Below are 26,089 nucleotides of genomic sequence, written 5' to 3' on the forward strand. Positions count from 1 at the left end.
TTTGCTACTCAGGGATCAGTCCTGGTGAGGTTTGAAGGACTGATCATATGGAGTACCAGAGACAGAAATCAGGGTGGTCTCCTGCAAAATAAAAACCCTACCTTTGATAATCTCTAGCTTCTGTGCTAGGCTTTCCTGAGGTGAAAGTTCCTTCTATGAAATGTCAAAGTCAAACGTAACGAAAACCATTAAAGTTTGGTGGGCCCTGAGATTAGAAACTAGGGACTCCTTTCTGTGCATTAACTCTTGTTTCTCTTCCCTAGGACCATATTTAAACTGAACTTAATGATGAAACAATATACCTTGAACTATGAGGACTTTGAGGGCCTCTTTGATGACTATAATGACAATTTAAGTACTGGCATGCCTTATATCAACCCAGATGCTATACCATGTAAGCCAGAAACTCTGGGTATCAACAGCTATGCTTTGGTGGTCATCTACATCCTGGTCTTCCTGCTGAGCTTGCTGGGCAATGCCCTGGTGGTCCTGGTTGTCCTCTCCAGTCTGATCAGTCGCTCAGTCACCGACATCTACCTGCTCAACCTGGCCATCGCAGATCTGCTCTTCGCCCTGACCTTGCCCATCTGGGCTGCCTCCAAGGTCAAGGGCTGGGTCTTTGGCATTCCCCTGTGCAAGATAGTGTCCTTCCTGAAGGAGGTCAACTTCTACAGTGGCATTCTCCTGCTGGCCTGCATCAGCGTGGATCGCTACCTGGCCATTGTGCATGCTACCCGCACACTCACCCAGAAAAGACACTGGGTCAAGTTCATCTGCCTGGGCATCTGGACTTTGTCCCTGATCCTGTCCCTGCCCATGCTCCTCTTCCGTACTACTGTTGAATACAATTCTAACGTCTTCTGCTACGAGGCCATGGGAACCAACACGACCAAATGGCGCCTGGTGATGCGAATCCTGCCTCAGACCTTCGGCTTCCTGCTGCCCCTGTTGGTCATGCTCATCTGCTATGGGCTCTCCCTGCGCACACTCTTCAAGGCCCACATGAGCCAGAAGCACCGTGCCATGAGGGTCATCTTTGCTGTGGTGCTGATCTTCCTGCTCTGCTGGCTACCCTACAACCTGGTGCTGGTTGCGGACACTCTGATGCGCACTAGGCTCATCAAAGATAGCTGCAATCTCAACAATGACATTGTCCGGGCTCTAAATGTCACCGAGATTCTGGGTTTCCTGCACAGCTGCCTCAACCCCTTCACCTACTGCTTCATTGGCCAGAGGTTTCGGCACAGCCTCTTGAGGTTCATAGCACACCATGGCCTGGTCAGCAAGGACTATTTGGCTAAGAAGGACCAGTCTCGGGCTGGGCGGTGGCGCTGGAGGTAAGGTGCCTGCCTTGCCTGCGCTAGCCTAGGCGGACCGCGGTTCGATCCCCCGGCGTCCCATATGGTCCCCCAAGAAGCCAGGAGCAACTTCTGAGCGCATAGCCAGGAGTAACCCCTGAGCGTCACAGGGTGTGGCCCAAAAACCAAAAAAAAAAAAAAAAAAAAAAAAAAAAAAAAAAAAAAAAAAAGAAGGACCAGTCTCCTCCCATTATACTCTAAGCATCCATACCCTCCCTCCACTCCTCGCCCTTCCCATGCAGTCCTTCTAAAAGGGACGAGAACTTTTCTTTAAGTATAAGTATAGTTTAATTTTAAGTATTTAGTTTAAGATTTCTTTTTTTTTTTTTTTTTTTTGGTTTTTGGGTCACACCCGGCAGTGCTCAGGGGTTATTCCTGGCTCCAGGCTCAGAAATTGCTCCTGGCAGGCACGGGGGACCATATGGGGCGCTGGGATTCGAACCGATGACCTCCTGCATGAAAGGCAAATGCCTTACCTCCATGCTATCTCTCTGGCCTCCAGTTTAAGTTTTCTTAAGTTTTCAAAGCCCCTGTATTAGGCAGCTTCAGTTAGAGGGCCTCCTGCTTTCTGGTATTCACAGTTGCAGGCCAGCACTGACCGAAAGATAAGAACCTGGCCCTGGTCAAGGGAGGGCAGTGTACTCCCAGTTTGCTTATGTTTTCTGTTTTTTATCTCTGCTTGCTAAACTTTCAGTAAGATGGCCACCCCCATCCTTTGAAATAGGAATGTAACCTTGAGTTTAATGTTTTCCTGTAGGATAAGTTTGTAGCCAAACTTAAGTTTAAGTTTAATGATTGATTCTTTGTTTTTATGAATGTCTCATTCTTCTGACTGAGTTATGTTGTTTTCCTAAGTAATATGTAAGACAGTAATGGAATGCCTAGCTGCGTTTGTGATATAAGAAATGATGATGCTGTTTCTTTGAAAAATGCTCTATAAAAACCCTGCCAAAGTAACGGTCCGGGGTCTTTGTGTTGAGCTTCGTCTCTTGGCATTGACCCTGGCGCCAGAATAAAGATTTACCTTTGTGACTTGCATGGTCTCTCTCCTTGGGGCTCTCGAGACTACGCTGGGGAGAGGGGGATTTATCCCCGATCTATTCACTTCATTGCTGTCTTATATCTTTTTTTTTTTTTTTTTGGGTCTCACCCGGCAGTGCTCAGGGGTTACTCCTGGCTCCACGCTCAGAAGTCGCTCCTGGCAGGCTCGGGGGGCCATATGGGATGCCGGGATTCGAACCAATGACCTTCTGCATGAGAGGCAAACGCATTACCTCCATGCTATCTCTCCGGCCCCAAGTCTTATATCTTCTGACCTAGATATTTCTGTGTCAGGGCTGCCTGACAGCACTGTGGTTTCTGGGATTGCCTGAGGCCACGGGATGACCAGTCTCATTGTAGTGGGGAGAGAGCTTGCCTGGGAGCCTGCCCCCTACCTTAAGGACTCATCTGACTGCTCCTCTCTGCCAAATCTTTAGACTGAACTCTAAGCATTCTGTCTCCTCACATACTTTTTAGCTGCTTCTTGAAATGATGACATTTGGAGTCACTATTTGCTATGTGCAGTCTATTAACTATGGTTGCTTCTCAGCTCTGCTTATGCTTGCCAAGCCAGCAGCCTTCTGAGAAGCCCAGAAAGACAGAGACTCACTTTGTAAGGCTCCTTGAAGCTAGAGTGGCCACACTTACTAGTCAGTGGGTACTAGTAAGAAGACCAGAGCACTTGTGTGCTGCTGAGTCACTGTCCAGGGGGAACGTCCTGATATATGGCATTCCCTCAGTTCCACAGTGGAAATGCTTCTGCCAGGGAAGCTAAAGGAAATGGTATAAGCAACAGAGTTCTAGAAATATCAACACCAGCTTTTACAGCCAGGGGTAAACAGACTTTAGCATACAGTAAAGGGGAAATCTTCAAGAGTTAGGGAAATATTTCTCATCAAATAAAGAGAGAGATATACCCACAATTTTGTTCTTGTCTTTGAATAGGACTATAGGGTCAAATCAGTGAAATTGAGGCAGCCATTTAGTCATGCACTCTGAGGCAAGAAACTCACACATTGAGTCTGACAAAGCAAAGAGCTCAGAGCTCAATCATAGTTTATGTGATCACATGGTTTTTTAGCCAGGGTAAGACTTTTCAATAGAGAAAAGATGATTTTTTTGTGGCCAGCGAGGTGGTGCTAGAGGTAAGGTGTCTGCCTTGCAAGCGCTAGCATAGGACAGACTGTGGTTTGATCCCCCGGCATCCCATATGGTCCCCCCAAGCCAGGGGCAATTTTTGAGCGCTTAGCCAGGAGTAACCCCTGAGCATCAAATGGGTGTGGCCTGAAAAACCAAAAAAAAAAAAAAAAGATTATTTTCTAATGAATGACACCTGAAAATGAGATATCCACATAAAAATATGAATATGGAACCCTTATTTTACAGCACATACAAAAATCCACTCAAAATATAAATGATACCTGAACAAAAACAGCTAAAATAAGAAAATCTTAGAGGAGCTGAAGACGTAGTACAGCAGGTAGAGTCCTTGCTGTGGCCAACCTGGGTTCAATCACTAACTAGGATTCAATCTTTTCTGCCTCAGATGGTCCCCTGAGCACTGTTAGGAGTGATCCCTAAGCATAGAGCAGGGAGTAAACCCTGAGCACTGGTGGCTGTGACAAAATAGAAACAACAATACAAACCAACCAAAAACTCTTAGAACATAAAAGATAGTATTTTAAATTGTTTTGTTTTGAATCCAACCCCATTGTGCTTAGGATTTATTCCTGGCTCTGGACTCAGGGATCACTTCTGGCAGGCTTGGGCGACGGTATGTGGTGCCAGGCATAAAATCTGGGTCAGACACATGTAAGGCACATACCCTATTCACTGTATGATGATTCTAGTCTTTCATTTGATTTTGAGGGTAGGGATGGAAGATCCAGGAAAATCAGTAAGATCAAAAAAGTGACTGGATAGGAGATTGAGGCTGGATTTTGGGTCAGTTGAAAAGGAAGTTAGTAATACAGTGGCATTTTGGGATGTAGTGGAGAATGAAAGAAATACTGGCCCAAATAGGAAGGAATTAAAATAGGTTGAGCAGTGGTCCTCAAACTACAGCCAGTGGGCCACATACAGTATTTGTTTTTGTTTTGTTTCTTCACTTCAAAATAAGATATATGCAGTGTGCATAAGAACTTGTTCATCGGTGTTTGCCTTGCAAGCAGCCGATCCAGGACCAAAGGTGGTTGGTTCGAATCCCGGTGTCCCATATGGTCCCCCGTGCCTGCCAGGAGCTATTTCTAAGCAGACAGCCAGGAGTAACCCCTGAGCATTGCCGGGTGTGACCCAAAAACCAAAAAAAAAAAAAAAAAAAAGAAAGAAAGGAGTAGGGAGGGTGGAGAGATAGCACAGCAGTAGGGCATTTGCCTTGCACTCAGCCTATGCAGGAGGGAAGGTGGTTCAAATTCTGGCATCCCATATAGTTCCCTGTGCCTGCCAGGAGTGATTTCTGAGTGCAGAGCCAGGAATATCTTCTGAGCACTTCCTGGTGTAGCCCAAAAATACAAAAAAAAAAAAAAAAGGAAGGTGGAGGAGAAAAAGGAGAAGAAATAATAATAATAATAATAATAATGAGGGGGGCCAGGCAGTGGCGCTAGAGGTAAGGTGCCTGCCTTGCCTGCGCTAGCCTTGGATAGACCGCGGTTCGATCCCCCGGTGTCCCATATGGTCCCCCAAGGCCAGGAGCAACTTCTGAGCACATAGCCATGAGTATTCCCTGAGTGTCACTGGGTGTGGCCCAAAAACCAAAAAATAATAATAATAATAATAATAATAATAATAATAATAATAATAATGAGGAGGATGAGGAGAACAGAGAAGGAGAAGAGGGTGAAATAGAAGGAAAAGGAGGAGAAGATGAAGAAAGAAGAAAAAGGAGAAGAAAGAAGCAGAGAAGGAGGAAAAAAATAATAATCATAATCATAAAAAGAAGAAAAAGGGTAGAGAAGGAGGAGGAGGAGAAGGAAGAGGAGGAAGAGGAAGAAAAGAAAAAAGGATAAGAATAAGGAAGAGGAAGAGGAGGAGGAGAAGAAAGCAAAAAAAAGAAGAGAGGCCAGAGAAATAGCACAGTGGTAGGGCATTTGCCTTGCACGCGGCTGACCCCTGACTGAAGGGGCTTCAATTCCAGCATCTCCCAAGCCTGCCAGGAGTGATTTCTGAGCGAAGAGCCAGGAGTAAACCCTGGGCACTGCTGGGTGTGACCCCAAAACAAAACAAAACAAAACAAAAAAAACAAAGAAAAAAAAAGGGAGAAAGAAGAAAAAGAGAAGAAATAATAAGAATAATAAGAATATCTGCTATGGAGGCAGGCAGAGGGAAGGAGAGGGCTGAAGGGAAACTGCGGCATTTGTCACTGGTGGCGGGAAAAATGTGCACTGGTGAAGGGATAGGTGTTGGAACTTTATGATGGAAACTCAATCATGAACTACTTTGTAACTGTGTGCCTTATGATTATTTAATTAAAGAATTTATTTTATTTTTGGGGGGGTCACACCCGGTAGCGCTCAGGGGCAACTCCTGGCTCTTTGCCAAGTTTGGAGTTTTTTCTGCTGCTCCTGAGGAGGGACCTCTGAGGAGAGATCTCCGAGCTCGGAGTTCCGCCCCAGGCTGTGTCCTCCGTCTCCCATCTCTCGGAAACAACTGCACCGGCCATCGAGGGGTGGAGTGGGGAGGAGGGACCATGTGTCACATGTTGGGTCACATCTTGCTGTTAGTTCTTCGTGTGGAGGACGCAGCACACCCTCACCATCACTGCAGGATTTTGACCCTCACTCAAAATGGCAAAACACAATATGTGTTTAATAGATTATTGTTAAAATTAGATGCTTTTGTGTGTTTGTCTGTTTTGGCAGGTCACTGCGTGGTGTGGCTCGCTGACTCTCACAGTTTAAAATTTTGGCTCTTTCTGTCAAACTTGTTCGCCACCCCTGATCTTAACTATATTAACTTCAGCCTCAAGTCTCTCCTTTCAAAGAAAAGAGGGTCTGCAAGGATATACTTCTGCTTTCCTGTCCCTATCTTGAACTTAGGTCTAGCACTTTTAGATGAGTACCTCTTTTTGGTGGTATTTTTTGTTTTGTTTTGTTTTGCTTTTTTTGAGCCACACTAGCAGCATTCAGGGGCTACTCCTTGCTCTACTCTCAGAAATTGCTCTGGCAGGGAGCTGGAGCCGTGGCAAGTGGTAGCTCAGTGATAGGGTGTTTGCCTTGCACACGGTTCACCTAGGAAGGACCACGGTTCCATCCCTCAGCATCCCATATGGTCCCCCAAGCCAGAAGCGATTTCAGAGTGCATAGACAGGAGTAACCCCTGAGCATCACCGGGTATGCCCCCCCCCCAAAAAAAAAACAAACAAACAAAGAAAAAAAGAAATCGCTCTGGCAGACTCAGGGTACCATATGGGATGCCAGGGACCATATGGCCCGCCATATGGGTCGGCCGAGTGCAAGGCAAACACTCTACTGCTGCGCTATCACACTGATCCCATCTTTTTGTTCTGTTTTGTTTTAGGGTCACATTTGGCAGTGCTCAAGGCTTAATTCTGGCGTAATTCTGTCTCTGCCCTCAGGAATTACGTCTGGTGGGCTCAGGGGACCATCTAGGATGCCTGGGATTGACTGTGGGTCTGCTACATGCAAGTCAAATGTCCTATTAGCTTTGCTATTTCTCTGGCCCTATGAATACCTCTTTTCATTAATTTATTTTGTTGTGGTTTTTGGGTCACACCCGGCAGTGCTCAGGGGTTATTCCTAGCTCCTGGTTCAGAAATTGCTCCTGGCAGGCATGGGGGACCATATGGGACGCTGGGATTCGAACTGATGACCTCCTGCATGAAAGGCAAACGTCCTACCTCCATGCTATCTCTCCGGCCCGAATTTTTTGTTGCTCAACTGGTGTTCTTATTTTTTTAGTTTCATGTTATTAAGATACCGTGATTTACAAAGTACAGAGTTATTGGTAAATTGTTTCAGGCATACAATGCTTCAACACCAATCCCACCACCAGAATGACCTTCCCTCCCCAGGTTTCCTCCTGTTCCCTTGCCTGCCTTCTTGGCAGTCACATAACAAATTTATTTCATATTGCTTGAAGAACCAGCAACTGTTTCTAAGTTTGCTTCTTTTTGTTTGGGTGCCACACCCTGTGGGACATAGGGGCATTTCCCAACTCTGGGCTCAGGAGTGACCCCTGGTGGTGCTTTGGAATTTGAACCCAGGTTAGCCACATACAAGCAAAGCACCTTTGCCCCTGTACTTTCTCCAGCTCCTGATGGGCAGTTCTGACAGCCAAAGAACCATACTAAACCTTGTGCATAGCATGTGAGCAACACAGTATATGCCTATGTCCTAAGATGAGTTTCTAGAATCTTCCTATAAGCTTAAATTAATAAATTTACGGGCCTGGAGAGATGGCACAGCGGCGTTTGCCTTGCAAGCAGCCGATCCAGGACCAAACGTGGTTGGTTCGAATCCCGGTGTCCCATATGGTCCCCTGTGCCTACCAGGAGCTATTTCTGAGCAGACAGCCAGGAGTCACCCCTGAGCACCGCCGGGTGTGACCCCCCAAAAAATTAATAAATTTCCTTACCTCTGTTGTTTTTGTGGTGACAGATGAGGGAAGGCCTGCACACAGACTTGGTTGCCGGATTTGCACACTTAATGGCTGTGTTTACCACCGTCACACATTCTTTTTGTGGTGTTCACTCATGTTTATTTATGGTTTAGCAGAAAACCCAGTGAATGTGGATGGCATTAAGGATCAAATTCAGGGCCTCGGGTACTTTAGCTGCTGAGTTGTGGTGGGAGGATGTCATTACGCACTACTGACCCTTGTTCTTGGGAGCTCCTATGTTATGGAGACTTTCAGAATGAATGTCTAAGTTGGACTTATGAGTTATTGGGAAAAAAATCTTTTTAAAATCCAGGCATGCTCAGGGGGTTGCTCCATTCTCTGTGCTAAGGTATCACTCTTGGGGGTGCTCGGGGAGTCATGTGGTATGCAGAGGCAAAGATCTTTGCAAGGCAAAGGTCCTATCTGCTGTATAAACACTCCAGTCAGTTTTCAGAAATTTTGTTTGGATACCTGGGCAAGTGTGTTGTTGGGTAGGGACAACCCAGGTGATCAAGGTGAGGTTGGTTGCTGGACAGTCTAACAGTAGCATCACAGTAGCATTTGCCAGGTTCTTGGGAAATGCGAGCTGGTTTCACACTGCCTCAGAAGAGATAAAATACACCAGAAGCCTATCTTGTGGGAGGCAAGAGTGAGGGGAGAGCTTGGTGCATCAACAGCTTTGATGGAAACGACTGCTGTTATGACCAGGGGGAACATGCCTGACATAAGACCTTGTGAGACTCTGTTAGGAAATCAGCAGTGTGTGTCTGCTTTGTCCAGGAAGGGGCCCCCTGTTCTTCTCTCAGGCTGCTGGGGGAGGGGCCTTGAAGCGGGACAGGGATCTCTGCTCCTTCTCACCTGCCTGAGCTCTCTCTCCTATCTGCTCTGTTGGTGCACCCTGGAGGCAGCTCCTGAAGCCAGGCTGTTCACTTTGGGCTGAGGGTCAGTTGCAGTAGGAGGTTCTGGAGATCAGAAGCAGGCATAGAGAAGCTGGATGCAGACCTGTGATGGGGGAGAGCATTGCTAGGAGTACCTGTTCTGTTTCAAGGTGTTTCTTGTGTGTTAGAGCAGCTTTGCAATAGCTGTGTCTGTTTTTTTTTTTTTTTTTTTTTGGAGTGGGAAGGAGGTCACACTCGGCAGTGCTCAGGGGTTACTCCTGTCTCTGCTCTTAGAAGTCACTCCTGGCAGGCTAGGGGGAACGTATGGGTTGCCAGGGTTCAAACTACCATTTGTCCTGAATAGGCTGTGTGCAAGGCAAACGTCCTACCGCTGTGCTATCTCTCTGTCCTGCAATAGCTGTGTCTGGGTGGTACTTTGTAATTTTATAAGTTTGGTTCCCCAATTTGGGCCAAATCCTGCAGTTCTCAGATCTTACTCCAGCTCAGTACTCTGAGATCACTTTCTAAGCTGGCTCAACGGGCCATAGGAGTGATGGAGGAGTGGATTAGAATGTCCAGTTGCAAGGCAAATGCCCCCTAGCTACTGTACTATCACTCAGTCCTCCCCCTACATGCCATTTTTTGGGCCACATTGATATGCTCAGGGTTTACTCTTGGTTCTATGCTTAGATATCACTCTTGGCATGGCTTGGTGGGCCATATGTGGTGCCAGGGATCAAACCTGGGACAGACACAGGCAAGGCAAATGTTCCACCCATTGATTATATTTCTGGATCCCTGCAACATTTCTTATTACTTTCTCCAAACCCTTTGTCCTTTATCCAATTCTCAGAAGTTTGATGCAATTCTCCCTGTCCTGCCCCATGTTCTTTGTTTCTCACCAGCACCCTTGAACAGTGGTCATACAGTTCCAGAAAAGCAAGAAGACTTTTCCAAACATGAGCCATTTTAGGAGAGCTGCTCCAAACTTTCATTCTCAGGGTCATTTGATGTGCTTAAGCTTTTTGAAGCTACAACCATATTTTGCGAAATATAACCAACCTTAACAGGAAATGAAGTGGAAAAAAGATAAATGCTGTTCAGTATTTACACATAAATGCACAGGGATAGCACAAATTCTACAGTACTTGTTTTACATGGAGTTCTAGGTCTGATCCTCATGGTTACGTGGGGGCTGACAAATGTGCCTCCCAATCCATCCAACAGCCATGTAAACAAAACCAATCAACAATCAACAAACTAACAAAAACCAAGCAACTAACCAGCCAGCTATTCCAATCAATTAACCCAACTGGCTAACAAAAGCCAGAGTGATAGCTCAGTGGTAGGGTATTTGCTTTACACGTGGCAGACACTGGAGAGACCCAGGTTCAATCCCAGCATCCCATATGGCCCCCGGAGCCAGCCAGCCAGAGATGGCCAGGAATGATTTCTGAGCACAGACCCAGGAGTATCCCATGAGTTACAATAACAACCCCCCCACACTAACTGGCTAACTAATCAATCAACCAAAGAACCTAAACAATCCAACAACCAAACCAACAGACAAATTAACAAACAAAACCAACTATACATGCTTAGAAATGGGAGTATCCACTAAGTCTAACCTTCTTGTTCAAGTTTTGCCTGGCAGGCTCATCCACAGACCATCAGACCTCACTCAATTCTCCCATTTTTGAAAAAAACAAAAAACAAAAAACAAAAACAAAAAACCTTTTACTAATTAAATGAAAAAAAAAAGAGACAAAATAGTATGAATAAATCATACATACTACTCCATCAATTCTTTCATTAAAAATATTTTGAAACATTTATTATTGTTTTTTTTAATTTTTCCCATTACTTCTATTTAATGACTTATTTTTGTTTCTTCATGTAATCCTTCTTGGTATTTTCTGAACAATTAGAAAGCCATGTATCTGGGGCCGGAGAGACAGCATGGAGTTAAGGTGTTTGCCTTACATGCGGAAGTATGGTGGCTTGAATCCCAGCATCCCATATGGTCCCCTGGGCCTGCCAGGAGCGATTTCTGAGTATAGAGCCAGGAGTAACCCCTGAGAGCTGCCAAGTGTGATCCAAAAACCAAAAAAAAAAAAAAATAAGAAAGCCATGTATCTTATGGTTTGTTAATACACAAAAGGATAAGCTCTTCCATGTTTTTGATTTTGTTGCTTGTTATTTTAGGGTTACACTCCAGGCTATTTGCTTGGAGGCTCACTCCTGGTAGTGCTTGGTTCATGTGCACATGCGCACATGTATGCCATAAGATGCCAGAGAGCAATCTCAAGCTCTTTGAGCTCTCTTTCATGGTGTATTTTCTACTTAAAAAAATTCAACATTGTGGGGCCGGCGAGGTGGTGCTAGAGGTAAGGTGTCTGCCTTGCAAGCGCTAGCCAAGGAAGGACCGCTGTTCGATCCCCCGGCATCCCATATGGTCCCCCCAAGCCAGGGGTAACTTCTGAGCGCTTAGCCAGGAGTAACCCCTGAGCATCAAACGGGTGTGGCTCGAAAAACCAAAATAAATAAATAAATAAAAATATTCAACATTGTTTTTTAAATATCTTTTCATGTCTCATCATTGAACTTAATTTATTTTCTGCTATTGCTTGATTATTGATTTGTAGTAGTACAAAACTACAGGGCTATAGGCCAGCAACCTTCCAGTTCCCAGCACTACTTCTGAATCTTCCTATCCTGGGAACAGGGAGGCCTTTGCTGGAATTGGGAGCTGAGAGGCTCCACTCCCAATGCCTTCTATCGAGTTTGAATGAGGCCACGGGACTTCTGGTCCCCCTATACCTTCCCACTTCTGCCTCCAGTGTTCCAGGGTAACCAGTGAGCAATTGCCTAGAAGGGGGGCAGTGAGGTTGGTGCTGGGGAGGACTTTAAAGGGGATCCTAGGCCTCACCCCCCAAACCCAACACAAGTGGGGCAGTTTGGGTGTGTCTCCAGCAACCTTTTGGTTCCCAGCATTACTGCTGAATATTCCTATCCTGGGAATAGGGAGGCCTTTGCCATCATTGGGAACTGAGAAGCCCCACTCCCAATGCCTTCTATCAAGTTTGAATGGGGCCATGGGGCAGTCTTGGGGAAGCTGCCAGCAACCTTCCTTCCCATCAAACTTCATTCTCAAAACTGTACGGGTGCTAGCACTCCTGCATGAAAATTATAGGTAGTTTAACAGGATATCATAGTGCTCATAATCTTAGATTACTTTTAGGAAAGGAAATGGTATGCTCAAGATCCATTGGACAGTATTTCATGGTACAAATTTCACATACAGGGGAACGGAGCGATAGCGCAGTTGTAGGGCGTTTGCCTTTCATATGGCTGATCGAGGATGGACTCTGGTTCGATCCTTGGCATTCCAGATGGTCTCCCAAGCCAGGAGCGATTTCTGAGATCATAGCCAGGAGTAACCCTGAGAGTCACCGAGTGTGGTCCAAAACAAAAACAAAAACAAACACACACATACATGCATACATACATACATAAAAAACCCAAAGTCCATATACAGGGCCTACTATCATATCACCCAGTTTTCTAGATTGGAAAATTATGATTGTTTTTTAAGAATACCCTTTACACTATCTAATTCATGAAGCTTTTCTACAGTAAAGTTTACCATAACTAATCATGATTGGTCTAGATAATGGAAATCCTGTACATCAAACTAGCCGGCTTTATATATATATATTTTTTTTTCTTTTTCTTTTCTTTTACCTTATTTACTCTTTTTTTTTTTTGTTAAAGTGTTTTGTCTCATTGAACCTGGTCAGTTTTTCAACTGTAATGCATGAATCTATCAGCAGTGTCTGCCAATATACGCACATGAGTATATGTGTTCACCATACCAATGTCCTCTGTAACATATATCTATTTCATGGTATAGACTCCGCATACAGTTCTCATTACAATATCATTAAGCTTTCTAGACTTGAAAATTATTATTTTTTCTAAAAATGCTTTATACACAATCTAATCCAGGCAGCCTTTCTTCAGTAAAGTCTACTCTCACCAACCATTACTAGCCTAGAAAATGGAAAACCTTTCTATCAGTCTTTCCGGCTTTATCTTATTTATTTTACTTTTTAAGCATACTCTCCCATTTCACCTGGGTCAGCTATTTGAATGTAACCTATGGGTTGATCCTCAGTGTCTGTTGATGTATGCACATGAGTGTATAGGTTCGCCACACCAATGTCGGTCTAATGTACATTTGCAATATATAGAATGTCTATCTTGTATATTGTCCTTCCCCCCTTACCACCTTACAAACTCTTTTCTAGTCCTTCACTCTCTCATCCCCATATGGTATTACTCTATATTTAACCCTTCTTACTTTCAGTTCTTGGCTCCTCATAAAGAAGATTATTCTCCCTACTCCAGCTGCCAACCAGCTCCCAAAGTGAACAGGTAGACTCTCAGCCTGAGAAGAAACCAATACTCTGTTGCTATTGATTTGCTCTCAATGGCCCCTTTTCCTCCACCTTCCTTCACTGTAGACCTTTGCTTGCTCCCAGATTCGGTTTCTGAGAAGTCTCCCACTTGAGGACATTTCCTGATATATGACTGCTAGGAGCCATTTTTCAGACTTCAGATCAGGTCGAAGTGGTGTTCTGGATTTTACACCCCCCTCCAACTATTTCTAAAGACTTAAAGGGGACATGTATATCTTCACTGACTATTTCTTTAGATGTATTCCCTTAACAGGTATAACCCTTATTGAATATCATTTTAGATAGTGACAATTTCCTCCATTGCTTTTTTTGTGACCTGTTAAATAAGAAATTCTAGTAGAAAAGTCTCTCTGTTTAGAGTTCATATTAGAACCAGGTTATGGGGGCTGTTGATCTAGTTACCTTGGCCACCATTTGCACCAGTAATATCTTGTGACATTGTTCCTTTTTTTTGCATAGGTACATTAAAATGGAAAAATATTACATATGCAAACAAGTTTTTATCTAATACAGATAAGAACACACAGATTTTTTTTCCTTTTAATAGTTTTTTATTGTGACCAAAGTGGATTACAAATCTTTCACAGTAGTATTTTAGGTACATAGTGACATTAAATCAGAGGCATTCCCACCACCAATGTTCTCCTCCCTCCACCCCAATTCCCAGCATGCATCCCATATCCCCCTCTTTTCCCCCCTGGGCTGCTAGTGTGAGTGGTCCCCTCTGTGTCTACTTGTTGTAGATTGGATATTGATTCTGTTGTTGTTGGCTTTGGATTTGGTACCTAAGTCTGATCATTTTTTATTTCTACTCAATGTTCATAAGACTGTTTGATCTTGGTACTCTCCATTATTTCCCCTTCAATTTGCGAGGCAGAATAAGATAGTTTCAGTTATATGATTCTGTTTGAAGAAAAGGAAGAAAGAAAGAGAGGGGGCAAAAATCAAACAAGCAAAAAATGGGAGGAGTCCTTCTAGAGGTTATAAATATTGATTTAAGAGAAGAAATGGAAGAAAAACATAACAATACAAAACAAAAAAAAATCAAACAAATAACCCAAAAAGCACCATAGCAATAAAGACAACAACCAAACAATAACCATGGTCCCAAAATTAAAAAAAAACAACAAAACAGAGTACAAAAAAACCCACAAAAAGCAAAAACAAACAAACAAAAATAACAACTAAAAAAAATTAACTTGTGCTTTTTTTTTTTTGCATAGGCACAATAAATATTGAGGAAATTAGAAAGGGAATTCCTTTGGCTTAAGGATACAGGGTTTCTCAACCAAGATGCCCTTCAACAGATGAGTGGCTGAAGAAACTGTGGTACATATACACAATGGAATACTATGCAGCCATCAGGAGAGATGAAGTCATGAAATTTTCCAATACATGGATGTACATGGAATCTATTATGCTGAGTGAAGTAAGTCAGAGGGAGAGAGAAAGACGCAGAATGGTTTCACTCATCTATGGGCTTTAAGAAAAATGAAGGACATTTTTAACAATATCTCAGAGACAAGAGAGATGAGGGCTGGTAGGTGCAGCTCAGGACATGCAGCTCATCACATAGAGTGATGAGTGCAGTTGCAGAGATGACTACACTGAAAACTATCATAAAATGTGAATGAATGAGGGAAGTAGAAAGCCTGTCTCGAGTACAGGTGTAGGGGGGTGGGGAGGAGGGAGATCTGGGAAATTGGTGGTGGGAATGTTACACCGGTGAAGGGGGGGTGCTCTTTACATGACTGTAATCATACAACTATAATCATGTTTGTAATCACGGTGTTTAAATAAAGATAAAAAATAAAAAAAAAAAAAAAAAAAAAAAAAAAAAAAAAAAGGATACAGGGTTTCTTTTCCCTTGAAGTATACTGTCATGGGAATAACTCCAGGCTCCATAGATACTCTTTGACTCTTCCCTAGGTCCTTTTGTGGTGTCTGGAAACTTTCTTCTCAGTCCTGGATAATAAACTCAGGTCTCTGTAACTAGAGACCTTGGTATTTCCACAGGCCATAGGATGGAGCCAATGATGGAGTCTTTCTTTATGGTTCTAGAAGTTCTGTTCCATCACTGTTGTTTTAATCATACTTCTATAGTTGGTGATCTTGGTTTTTGCATCAATCCTAGGACGAAACCTGGGATAGTCTTTCATTATGTTTTCAGAAGTTCTGCTCAATTGCAGTTGTCTCAGTCAGACCTCTAGATTTACAGATCTTGGTTGTTGTACAGATCATAAGCCAAAGCCTAGATTAGGGTCTTTTTTATTGGTCCCAGGACATGTTCTGCCCAGTCATAGTTGTCATAGTCAATCTTCTGTAGTTAGTGATCTTGGCTTTTGCACAGATCAAAGGATGACGTGTCTTCTGTCTTCATCTTATCGTTAGGTGGTGAGGTAAGATAAACTACTCTTAGATCAAGTTGTTGCCATTTCCTCATTGTTCAGGATGTCATGTCAAAACTTGTGTCTGTTGGTGTCAGAGCAGCATTATGAATGTCCCAGAGGGAGTTTGGTACCTGGAGCTCTTGCAGAGACCTGTGTCGGTTGTATGTCTGAGATCTATGGTTTAGTGTTAGATGGTAGCTGTCTAATCACATGGAGTCCAAGTTGGGACCACATGACACATGTTCAAGGTGGGAGGTGCCCCTGTATTGTAAAATGTATGAGTTCTTATCCCTATTAGATAAGAGTTTTTCTATATGTAAAATTTCCTTTTTTTAGTGTGCCTTTGCAAAAAAAAATGGTGCTATATTATATTGCTGTTGCATTTGGGGTTGAGAGTGTCAGGCTTCATCATCTCTGTGTCCTGGTTTTGACCTGAGCTTTTATTCCAGGCAAAACTTTTTCTATTATTTTTTGTGCCATATATATACTCATATATATATATATAAAGAAAAATAATTAAAAATAAGTTTAAGAAAAGGTAATTAAGGAAACAAAATGATGCAGGAGGCTATTTTGCATTTGGGGATAAACAGGTTAAGAGATAGTTTTACAAAAGTCTTAAACTTATAAAAGAAAATATAGGCTTCCCCATTGTCATTTGGGATATTCTTGTGGGGTGGAATCCAGGGTACATTTTCATCACACACCCTGGTCTTGTTGAGTTTGAGAAGTGCTTTGTGGCAGAAAGGGTTCACTCAGGTAGAGTTGTTGCACTGGGGGTCCTTCTAAAGCTGAATCCGGTATCAATCAACAGTCCACATTTGGTGGGGGGTGAACGAGGGCCACAGAGTATGAGTCAGCAGGAGTGTTTGTTGCAGTTTCTTGCTGAGAGATGTGATGTGGGGCTGAGTGGGTGTCCCTTAGCTTGGGAGCTGGGTGATGGCTTATTGGGGGCAGGAGGTCGGTCTTGATACCTAATGGGTTAAGAACTGAGGGTAAAGAGCATTAATAAGACAGGATATCGAATTGGGATTTGGAGTGTGTGTTAAGGGATAACAGCATTTCTGACAGTGGGAGAGGGATAGTATATAGGAGGGGCTACATACACTATAGGCATGGCTTGTTTACAATTTAGGTTTGGCTCTCATAGAGGAGTCCTCTCTCTATGTACTCATGCCCACATAAAGACATACATTAGTGGTCTATTCTTAAGGTGTTGTTAGGGGCCTGACCCTAATAGGATGAGTCTGAGCTCTTAAGGACTGGTTGAATTAAGGTAAATAATTAGCTTAGGTATAGCTTAAGAAAGAGAGGAAGGGAGATCAAGAGATAAGAGAGGAGAACAGCAAAATAGGTAAATATAGTAAAAATAAATTAAAGAAAAGTTAATAGATCAAATAAAAGAGATTGGGTCGGTGCATCGGAGTTGGGCGTTTTTCCCAGTTTCTAGGCATTTTGTCAATGATGGGGTTGGGCCTTGCTAAATGAAGCTTTCAGGGTTAGATAATGGCTGGAGCAGTTTATGATACACATAGGTTTTGCATCTCGAGTACTAAACAATGGGAACACACAGATTTTTTAGTGCAGTGGGGCCTTATACCCTGAACATTGTCATAAATATTTGGCTCAGGGCTCAGAAGAATGGACATTGTCCATTCACCCCTGATCCATGGACACCATTTACAGAAACAACCACAATTGTGTATACCATCACCAGGAAGCAAACCTCTATCAGGGAAGACCTGACTGCTGCCCTGGCATCGAGTTACTCCAAAGAGGGTTCCTTTGACACCCAGATGACTTAGCAACAGCAACAACCTGCTTTCAGGGCAGGGTTCTCCACATTGCCCCCTAATGGTGAAATTAATCCAGAAAACACTTCAGTCATCCTGACTTCTATGTAGGATCTGTACAGAAACCTAGATCTCTAACTACAGAAACCTGACAGCAACAACCACAATTGTGTGGAAAGTTTTTACTGGGACTACAGAGAATGATTCAGAAATGCCTGGATCCCAGAGTTGGTTTTATGCTAGAATGCTTCAGGGTTAAGGTTTCCCTGTATGTATGCCAAAGGCTTTTCCTTTCTATTTCTCCCCTATTTTGCTGGGCCTATGCAAACAACAATTTCCACATCCACACCCTTTTATCCCCTCCCCACTCCCCCACATCCTCTATACTGTATTTTTTAAATCTCTTATTTTTAAAAAAAAACAAGAGCTTACTAAATATTCTGCTATTGTGTTAATGAGTTCTTTGGAGATACAAAAATGTTCTCAAATATACTTGCTACTGAACTTTTTCTCCTTTCCTTTTTCTTCCATTTTTAGTTTTTCTTTCTATTTATTAATAACTTTGCCTTCTGTATCTTGAAACAAATGTATTATGATCAGTTATGCCAATTATGTGATGCATTTTCTTTAACTAAATTAAAAAAACAAATGGGGTATAGCTTTATATCGTTGTGTACATGTACTAGTCAAAACACCTACCATCCCACTACATAAAAAAATCCACATTCCTTGTTCTTCTCACCCTCCTCTTTCCTCTAGGAATGTTCTTAGTTGCTCTGAATCTAGGCAATGAATATGTGGCTTCTTACCATTTCATTTGCTTTAATATTTCATGTTCCACACATCAGTGAAACCACTGATAGTTATCATTTCTATTTTGTGTGTGTGTGTGTTTGTTTGTTTTGGGGCCACACTTGGCTATGCCCAGGGGCTACTCCTGGCTCTGCACTGATAAATCACTACTGGCAGGCTTGGGAACCTATGGGATGCTGAGAATCGAACCCAGGTCCATCTGGGTCAGCCATATGCAAGGCAAATTTGCCCTACTGCTGTGCTATCTCATCTCCAGTCCCATGTCTTTTACATTCTTTCCCTTTTTTTTGGGGGGGGAGGGGGCTATACCCTGTGACGCTCAGGGTTTACTCCTGGCTATGTGCTCAGAAATTGCTTCTGGCTTATGGGACCATATGGGAGGCCGGGAGATCAAGCCGCAGTTAGTCCTAGGTTAGCGCAGGCAAGGAAGCTTCCTCATCTCTTGTGCCACCGCTCTGGCCTCCCATGTCTTTTACTTTCTTACTTATTTCACTGAGCATAATCACTCCAAGTTCTAACCATTTTGTCTCAAGGCATATCTTTTTACATGGTAGAGTAGTATTCCATTTAGTACACAGACCATAGCTTCTGTATCTACTCTCTATGCAGTCATTTATGTTGGTTGTCTTCCTTCCTTCCTTCCTTCCTTCCTTCCTTCCTTCCTTCCTTCCTTCCTTCCTTCCTTCCTTCCTTCCTTCCTTCCTTCCTTCCTTCCTTCCTTCCTTCCTTCCTTCCTTCCTTCCTTCCTTCCTTTTTTTCTTCCTTCCTTCCTTCCTTACCTTTTTCTTACTTTCTTTTTTAAATTTTTAAAATTTATTTAAAGAAAATAGGGCCGGGCGGTGGCGCTGGAGGTAAGGTGCCTGCCTTGCCTGCGCTAGCCTAGGACGGACCGCGGTTCGATCCCCCGGCGTCCCATATGGTCCCCCAAGAAGCCAGGAGCAACTTCTGAGCGCATAGCCAGGAGTAACCCCTGAGCGTCACAGGGTGTGGCCCAAAAACCAAAAAAAAAAAAAAAAAAAAAAAAGAAAATATATCACATAGTTGAGACAATTGGTCATGATATATTTGTTTCAGGAAGAACAAAGGCAAAGTTATTTAAAAAATAGAAAAACTAATGAGATGGAAGATAAAGAAAAAGTTCAGTAGCAAGTATATTTGTGAAAATCATTGAATCACCAATTAACTCATTAAAGGCCTAGCAGAAGGTTTAATAAGCTTTTCTTCTTTTTCTTTCCTTTTTTTAGGATAAGAATTAAAGAAATACAGTAAAAATGGTGTTAGACTGACAATTGTTGTTTACATAGGCTTAGCAAAATGGGGGAGAAATGGAAAGGTAAAACCTTTGTCTAGATACAAGGAGACCTTACCTCTGAAGTTTTCTGGCATAAGACCAACTCTAAGCTCTGGGCATCCTAGATTGTCCAACCTAGGTCATTGTCTGTAGTGCCAAAAAACTTTTTTTTCCTGAAGTCACTGTTATTGGTGTCAGTTTTCTGCAGTTAAAGATCCTGAATTCTGTGCATATCCTACATCAAAGTCAGGATGATGTGGAGCATCCTCTAGTTTCACCTCACAATTAGAGGGCAATGTAGATAGCTCTGCCCTGAAAGCAGGTTGTTGTTGTTATGTCTTCTCAGTGTTAAGGGACCTCTCTTTGAAGTAAGTCGATGTGGGGGCAGCAGTAGGGTCTTCTGCAGTAGATGATTGCTCCCAGGTTATGTTATAGACAACGGTGGTTGTTACCTAGATGGCATCCTGGTTCAGGGATGAATGTACAATGCCCGTTCTTCTGAGGCCTGAGAAAGGTCATTATAACAATGTTCAGAGCATAAGGTCCCATTGCATTACAGGGTTTGTGTGTTTCTATCTCTATTAGATAAGAACTTTCCTGTATGTATAGTATTTTCTCATTTTAATGTGCCTATGCAAAAGCTGAACAATACCTTATGGTGTTTTTGGTGCGTATGGGGACACTGGAATAAGTTCAACAATCCCCATAACTTGGTTCCAACATAAGCTCTAAATCTAGGAACTCTTCTTCCAAGATTCCTTATTGAACAGATCAAAAAGAGAACAGACAAAACAGTGGGGAAAATCATTACTGTATAAGAGATATTCAGTAAAGGTTATAGCTGTTAAGCGAATACATACAAGATATTAAATACATATGTGTGTGTGTCCTTTTTATGTCTCTGAAATAGTTGAGGGTTTGATCTGTGGTTTGGCTTGTGCAGTCTGATAACCGACTGATGATGGACCCATATCAGGAAAAATCCTTAGCTCATGACTTCTCAGAAATCGAGTCTCTTAGTAAGCAAAAGCCCACAATGAAGGAAGGAGGAAGGAAGAAGGCCTCTGAGAGTAGATAAATAGCAACAGAGTATTGGATCTTCTTAAGCTGTGAGTCTATCATATCACTTAGTGTACGGTTTGGCAGCTGGTTTTGTGTGGGGATAATTATCTGCTTCTTGAGGAGCCATGAACTGAAGGTATAAAGGATTAAATGTGGGGTAATGGTGGTTGGGGATGAGAGAGTGAAGGACTACACATGAGCTTGTACTGTGGTAAGTAAGGGCAGAATATAATATGGACATTCTGCATCTGCAAAACATACATTAATGATAGAAGATATTTTTAATTAATATCATTTTGAAAATGGAGACTAGCGAGAAAGAAAACTGCTGCTGATAGCCCCAGCCCAACCGTCTTTAGAGTACTCCCCTTTACCTACCTTCCTCCCTCCCTCCCTCCCTCCCTCCCTCCCTCCCTCCCTCCCTCCTCCCTCCCTCCCTCCCTCCCTCTTTCTTTCTTTCTTTCTCTCTCTCTCTCTCTCTCCTTTCTTTTTCTTTCTTCTTTCTTTCTTCTTTTTCTTTTCTTTCTTTTCTTTCTTTCTTTCTCTTTCTTTCTTTCTTTCTTTCTTTCTCTTTCTTCTTTCTTTTTCTTTCTTTCTTTTCTTTCTTTCTTTCTTTCTTTCTTTCTTTCTTTCTCTTCTTTTTCTTCTTTCTTCTTTCTTTCTTTCTTTCTTTCTTCTTTCTTTCTTTCTTTCTCTTTCTTTCCTTCCTTCCTTCCTTCATTTTTTCTTCCTTCTTTCTTGTTTCTTTTTTCCTTCCTTCTTTCTTCCTTCCTTCTCTTTCTTCACCAAGTTCCCTTTCACTGGCACTCATACTGCTCTGGACTCTGGGCTGAGCTGCGTTCCCTGGATTGGATACTTAGAGGAGCCAGGAGGATGCCTCAGTAGGACACATCTACATTCTACCCATTTCCTTGGGCAGCAGGTGGTGTTTGACTGTGTTTTAGAAAATGCCTTTTCTTCTCTGGGACATGAGAGTTCCTCTTCTGATGGTGTCCTGGGGTCCCACCTGACTGTGTCTTAAATTCTGCTCTCCTGCCTTCCTGTCTTGGGAACTCTGCAACCCTCACCTCTGTCCTCACCTCACCTATCCAAGTGAGATGGGTTTGTGTCCTGTAGGGTCTGTTTTGGGGCTCCCCATTGACTGTCACTGCAAAGAGAGGGACACTGCCTTGATCCACAGCTAGTAAACTTGTGCGTGTAAAGGAAAAATTTCCCCTGAGTTTCCTGACTGCCCTGATCACCTACCCCCCTTCACAATTGTGGGAACTTGTAGACCCAGTTACAGTTCAACTTTCTTTCTGTTCTGACATGGTTCTAACCTGGTCATGTTAACCCTGTAAGCTTGCACCTGCACCTTGCAAAAATGTGATTGAGCAAATGCCAGATGTCTTGTACTTCCTGAAGCAAATCAATCTACTGTACCTTTCTATTGTTTGAAATACTATATACAGCTAGTAAGCTCATGGCTCGGGGATGGCAGTTTCTGGCTTATGCTGGATTCTAGCACAGCCCCTGCATATGCTTGTAAGAAAATAAACCCCCTGCTTTTGCATGAGACTGTGGTCTTGGTGTCTTTGAACGGCGCATCGTTCTCCTGGACTTAACATGCGTTTTCCCTGTTGTAAGAAAAGGCTTTAAGGAGAAGTTTGTTCTGGCCTCTTTATAGTTTGGTTTGCTTCTTTCACATTTATTTTGGTTTGTTTTAAAGAATTTCAGGAAGAGGTGAATAGTGAAGTATAATAGTTTTAGTTAGAGGAGGAGGGGGTAGAGAGAGATGAAGAGAGATAGGGAAAGAGAAGGAGATAAGGACAAGGAGATGGAGACAGGGAGAGAGTAAAAGAGAAATGGGGAAAGAGAGAGAAAGTGAGAGAGGGAGGGAAAGGAAGTAAGGGAAAGATAGGGAGGGACAGAAAGAAGAGACAGAGAAAGAGATAGAGGGAGAGAGAGAAAGAGAGAGAAAGGAAGTAAGGGAGAGACAGGGAGGGACAGAGAGAAAGAGATAGAGGGAGAGAGAGAGAAAGAGAGAGAGAACATGGGCTTTTTCAGAGACAATGGTAAGGTAGGGAAGCCATAAGGTACATTTCAGGTGCAGATGAATCTCCTAGACAAACCTTGTAAAAATGGCATGAAAACAATTGAATTCTGTGACTAGTGATCTCAGAGCCAGAATGATCCAGGTCAGGGACTTCTCTTAAATAATTTGATTCCCTTGATACTGAGGACCAAAATATTTACTGCTCCATTAGAGAGAAGTTTAAATATTTTACTGCAATTCTATGGCTTTTTCCTCCCCAATCCTCAGTAGGTTTTAAGAATATAAGAGAAGCAACAGGGAGATCATAGAAAGGGTTATAGAATAGAAAGAAATGTTTCAGGCAAGGCTTGTCTCCTACTTAGACTTATGCTCACCCTATTCTGAATGTAGAATACGTCTCCAGAAAGAGCCTGGCGAGATGGAGCAGCAGGTATTCCCCAAATCCCTGAACCTTCACACCAGGTGGAATAAAAAATATCATCCTGGGGCTGAAGTGATAGCATAGCCGTAGGCTTATGCTTGCATAAGGCCGACGAGGGTTTGATATCTAGCAGCCCATAGAGTTCCTCAAACCTGCCAGGAGTAATTACTCAGTGCAAAGCCAGGAGTAATCCTTGAGCACCACCAGAAGTGGCCCAGAAACAAACAAAAAGATCATCCTGATGGGCCCAGTGAGTTTATAGCAGGAGAAGGATGGCAAACTATGGCTGGTAAGGGAAAGTTGATGCAATGGTGATATCAGTCCACAGTAGGATCAATCCTGTGCTCCATGTATGTCATGCTCAAGTCAGAACTCAGAGTGAGGGAAGGTTGACTCACTTCAAAGCTGATCTTCAGAAAGGTCAGAGCCAAAGACCAAAGAACTGGTGTTTAGTTGCTGAATCTACAAGGAAGCCAATGACATCTGGGTCATGCTTCCCATAGGGTCAATGGGTGTGATCCGAAATCTGAGTGAAAAATCCTGTTGTTTTGCTTTACATGTTGCAGCTAGCTCAAACGATGACTTTCTTCATGGAAAATATATGGAATGATAGCGATCTGTGGAGAGAATTTGAGGAATTTGAAAATTTCACGTACATACTACCCATTAGTGTACCTTGTAAGTTGGAGAATGAGTTGTTCAACCACTACGCTATGGTATTCATCTACATCCTGGTCTTCCTGCTGAGCCTGCTAGCAATGCCCTGGTGGTCCTGCAATCACCATGTCTGTTTATTCCCATTTGTGGCTGTTGGGGAAATAACTAACAGCATTTGCCTTGTCATGGGTAGGGCATCATTCTGTCTAAGATGCTGTTCCTGGGGTTAGGAGGAGGAGTCTGTCTAGCCCATCCAGTTTGAGTTTAGAGGCTCTCCATGTAATTGGATAAATGAGAAATTAGGGATGTAAGCCTTAGAGAGATCTAACTGAGGAGAGGGGAAAGAAGATTGCAGAAAGAATCCAGGGGGGTGTCTGTGGATTCCTTCTTTGTCTCCCCCTCCCCTCCATTTCCCTTCTCTGCTCCTCTCTGCATATTTCAATGCCCTTCTTATGTTTCCACAAAGACAATTCTATCTAGGTTCAATTGTTTGGGGGGTTTTTTTTGGTGGTTTTTTTTTTGTTTTTTTTTTTTTTGGTTTTTGGTTTTTGGTTTTTGGTCACACCCAGCAGTGCTCAGGGGTTAGTACTGGCTCTATGCTCAGAAATCGCTCCTCGCATGCTCAGGGGACCATATGGGACACCGGGATTCGAGCCATGACCTCTATGACACTCTGCATGAGAGGCAAACACCTTACCTCCATGCTATCCCTCCGGCCCCGGTTCAATTGTTAAATACAATAGCCATCATGTTTATGGAAATAGAAGTGACTACTATATTTTGAAATGGTACTTAGTCTTGTCATTTGCTGGTAATTTGGAAAGTGCAAGCAAATGCCAATAAAACAACTTGGATATGTTTAATTATATATAATTATATAATATATATGTACATACACATATAGTGTCCAAGTTACAAAGTTGTTCATGATTGAGTTTCTATGAGTGAGTTTTAGGAATATAATGTTCTAACACCAATCCCTTTACCAGTGTCCACTACCTCTATCATTGCCCCCTCTGATCCCCCAGCCTGCCTCTATTTCTTCAGCCCTGGAGATGTTTCCAAACTGGCCTTAGTGCCTATGTGCAGGGACAGTTCATACTGTACAAAGTGGAAAGCCACCACTTTGTGGCCCCTTTATCTTCCTTGCTTCATCCCCATTCAACCCACAACACATGCAAATAAAGCAAAGCCAGCTCTTTGTTTGTTTGTTTGTTTTTGGGTCCCACCAGCCATGCTCAGGGGTTCCTCCTGGCTTTGTGCTCAGAAATTGCTCCTGGCAGACTTGGGGTGTTAAGTCCAGGAGGATGATGCGCCGTTCAAAGACACCAAGACCACAGTCTCATGCAAAAACAGGGGGTTTATTTTCTTACAAGCATGCAGGGGCTGCGCTAGAATCCAGCATTAGCCAGAAACTGCCAGCCCTGAGCCATGAGCATACAAGCTGTATATAGTATTTCAAACAATAGAAAGGTACAGTAGATTGATTGGCTTTAGGAAGTACATGACATCTGGCATTTGCTCAATCACATTTTTGCAAGGTACAGGTGCAAGCTTACAGGGTTAACATGACCAGGTTAAAACCATGTAGGAACAGAAAGAAAGTTAAACTATAACTGGGTCTTCACGTTCCCACAATTGTGAAGGGAGGGGAATGATTTAAGGCGGTCAGGAAACTCAGGGGAAACTTAAGTTCCCAGAATTGTGAAGGGGGGTAGGTGATCAGGGCAGTTAGCAAATCCAGGGGAAACTTTTCCTTTACATCCCCCCCTTTTCTTTTTGTTTGATCTCTAATCCTAGAGATCTTGGGCTATTTGATTGAGTGCCTCATATTGCTGCCTAATAATCATTAATTTTACCGCCCCCACTCGTTCTTGAATGAAAGTAACTAGACGATTAATAATGCAAGGCCCAATAGTTAGTAATAGCAGTAGGAGCACAAGTGGGCCTGTAATGGCAGATATTAGAGTTGTTAGCCAGGGGGACTTCTTGTACCAGGACTGAAACCAGTTGTCTTGAACTCGGGATTTTTGTTCCCTTTCGTCTAGCCTCTTTTTAAGTATGTTCATGGATGCCTGTACAACCCCAGTGTTTTTGAGGGCCATGCATAGCCCACTTTCCTGTTAAAAGAGAAGATTTAACCCCCTTCTATTCTGGAGCACAACTTCTGACAGGGAAGTTAGCGAGTCCTTGAGAGCTCGAACTGAGGTTTCTATTTCTCTTAGGTCCTGCCTGACGGCTGTTTCAAGCTGA

General features: G+C 43.0%; 1 protein-coding gene across 1 annotated transcript; it reads left to right on the forward strand.

Moving 5' to 3' along the window:
* Positions 1–288: 288 nt before the first annotated feature.
* On the forward strand, positions 289–26,089 carry LOC126001666 (C-X-C chemokine receptor type 2-like). Its single transcript, XM_049768937.1, has 2 exons — positions 289–1,337; positions 26,062–26,089. The coding sequence occupies exons 1-2, from the start codon at positions 289–291 to the stop codon at positions 26,087–26,089; spliced, it is 1,077 nt and encodes a 358-aa protein (XP_049624894.1).

Source organism: Suncus etruscus, chromosome 2, assembly GCF_024139225.1.
Source record: "Suncus etruscus isolate mSunEtr1 chromosome 2, mSunEtr1.pri.cur, whole genome shotgun sequence".
NCBI lineage: Eukaryota > Metazoa > Chordata > Mammalia > Eulipotyphla > Soricidae > Suncus > Suncus etruscus.

Excerpts from the sequence above, each read along its gene's own strand:
- LOC126001666 (XM_049768937.1), top strand. The coding sequence starts at position 289 with ATGAAACAATATACCTTGAACTATGAGGACTTTGAGGGCCTCTTTGAT. Across the intron at positions 1,338-26,061 it reads GCTGGGCGGTGGCGCTGGAG|GTCCTGCCTGACGGCTGTTT; the intron begins GTAAGGTGCCTG and ends TATTTCTCTTAG.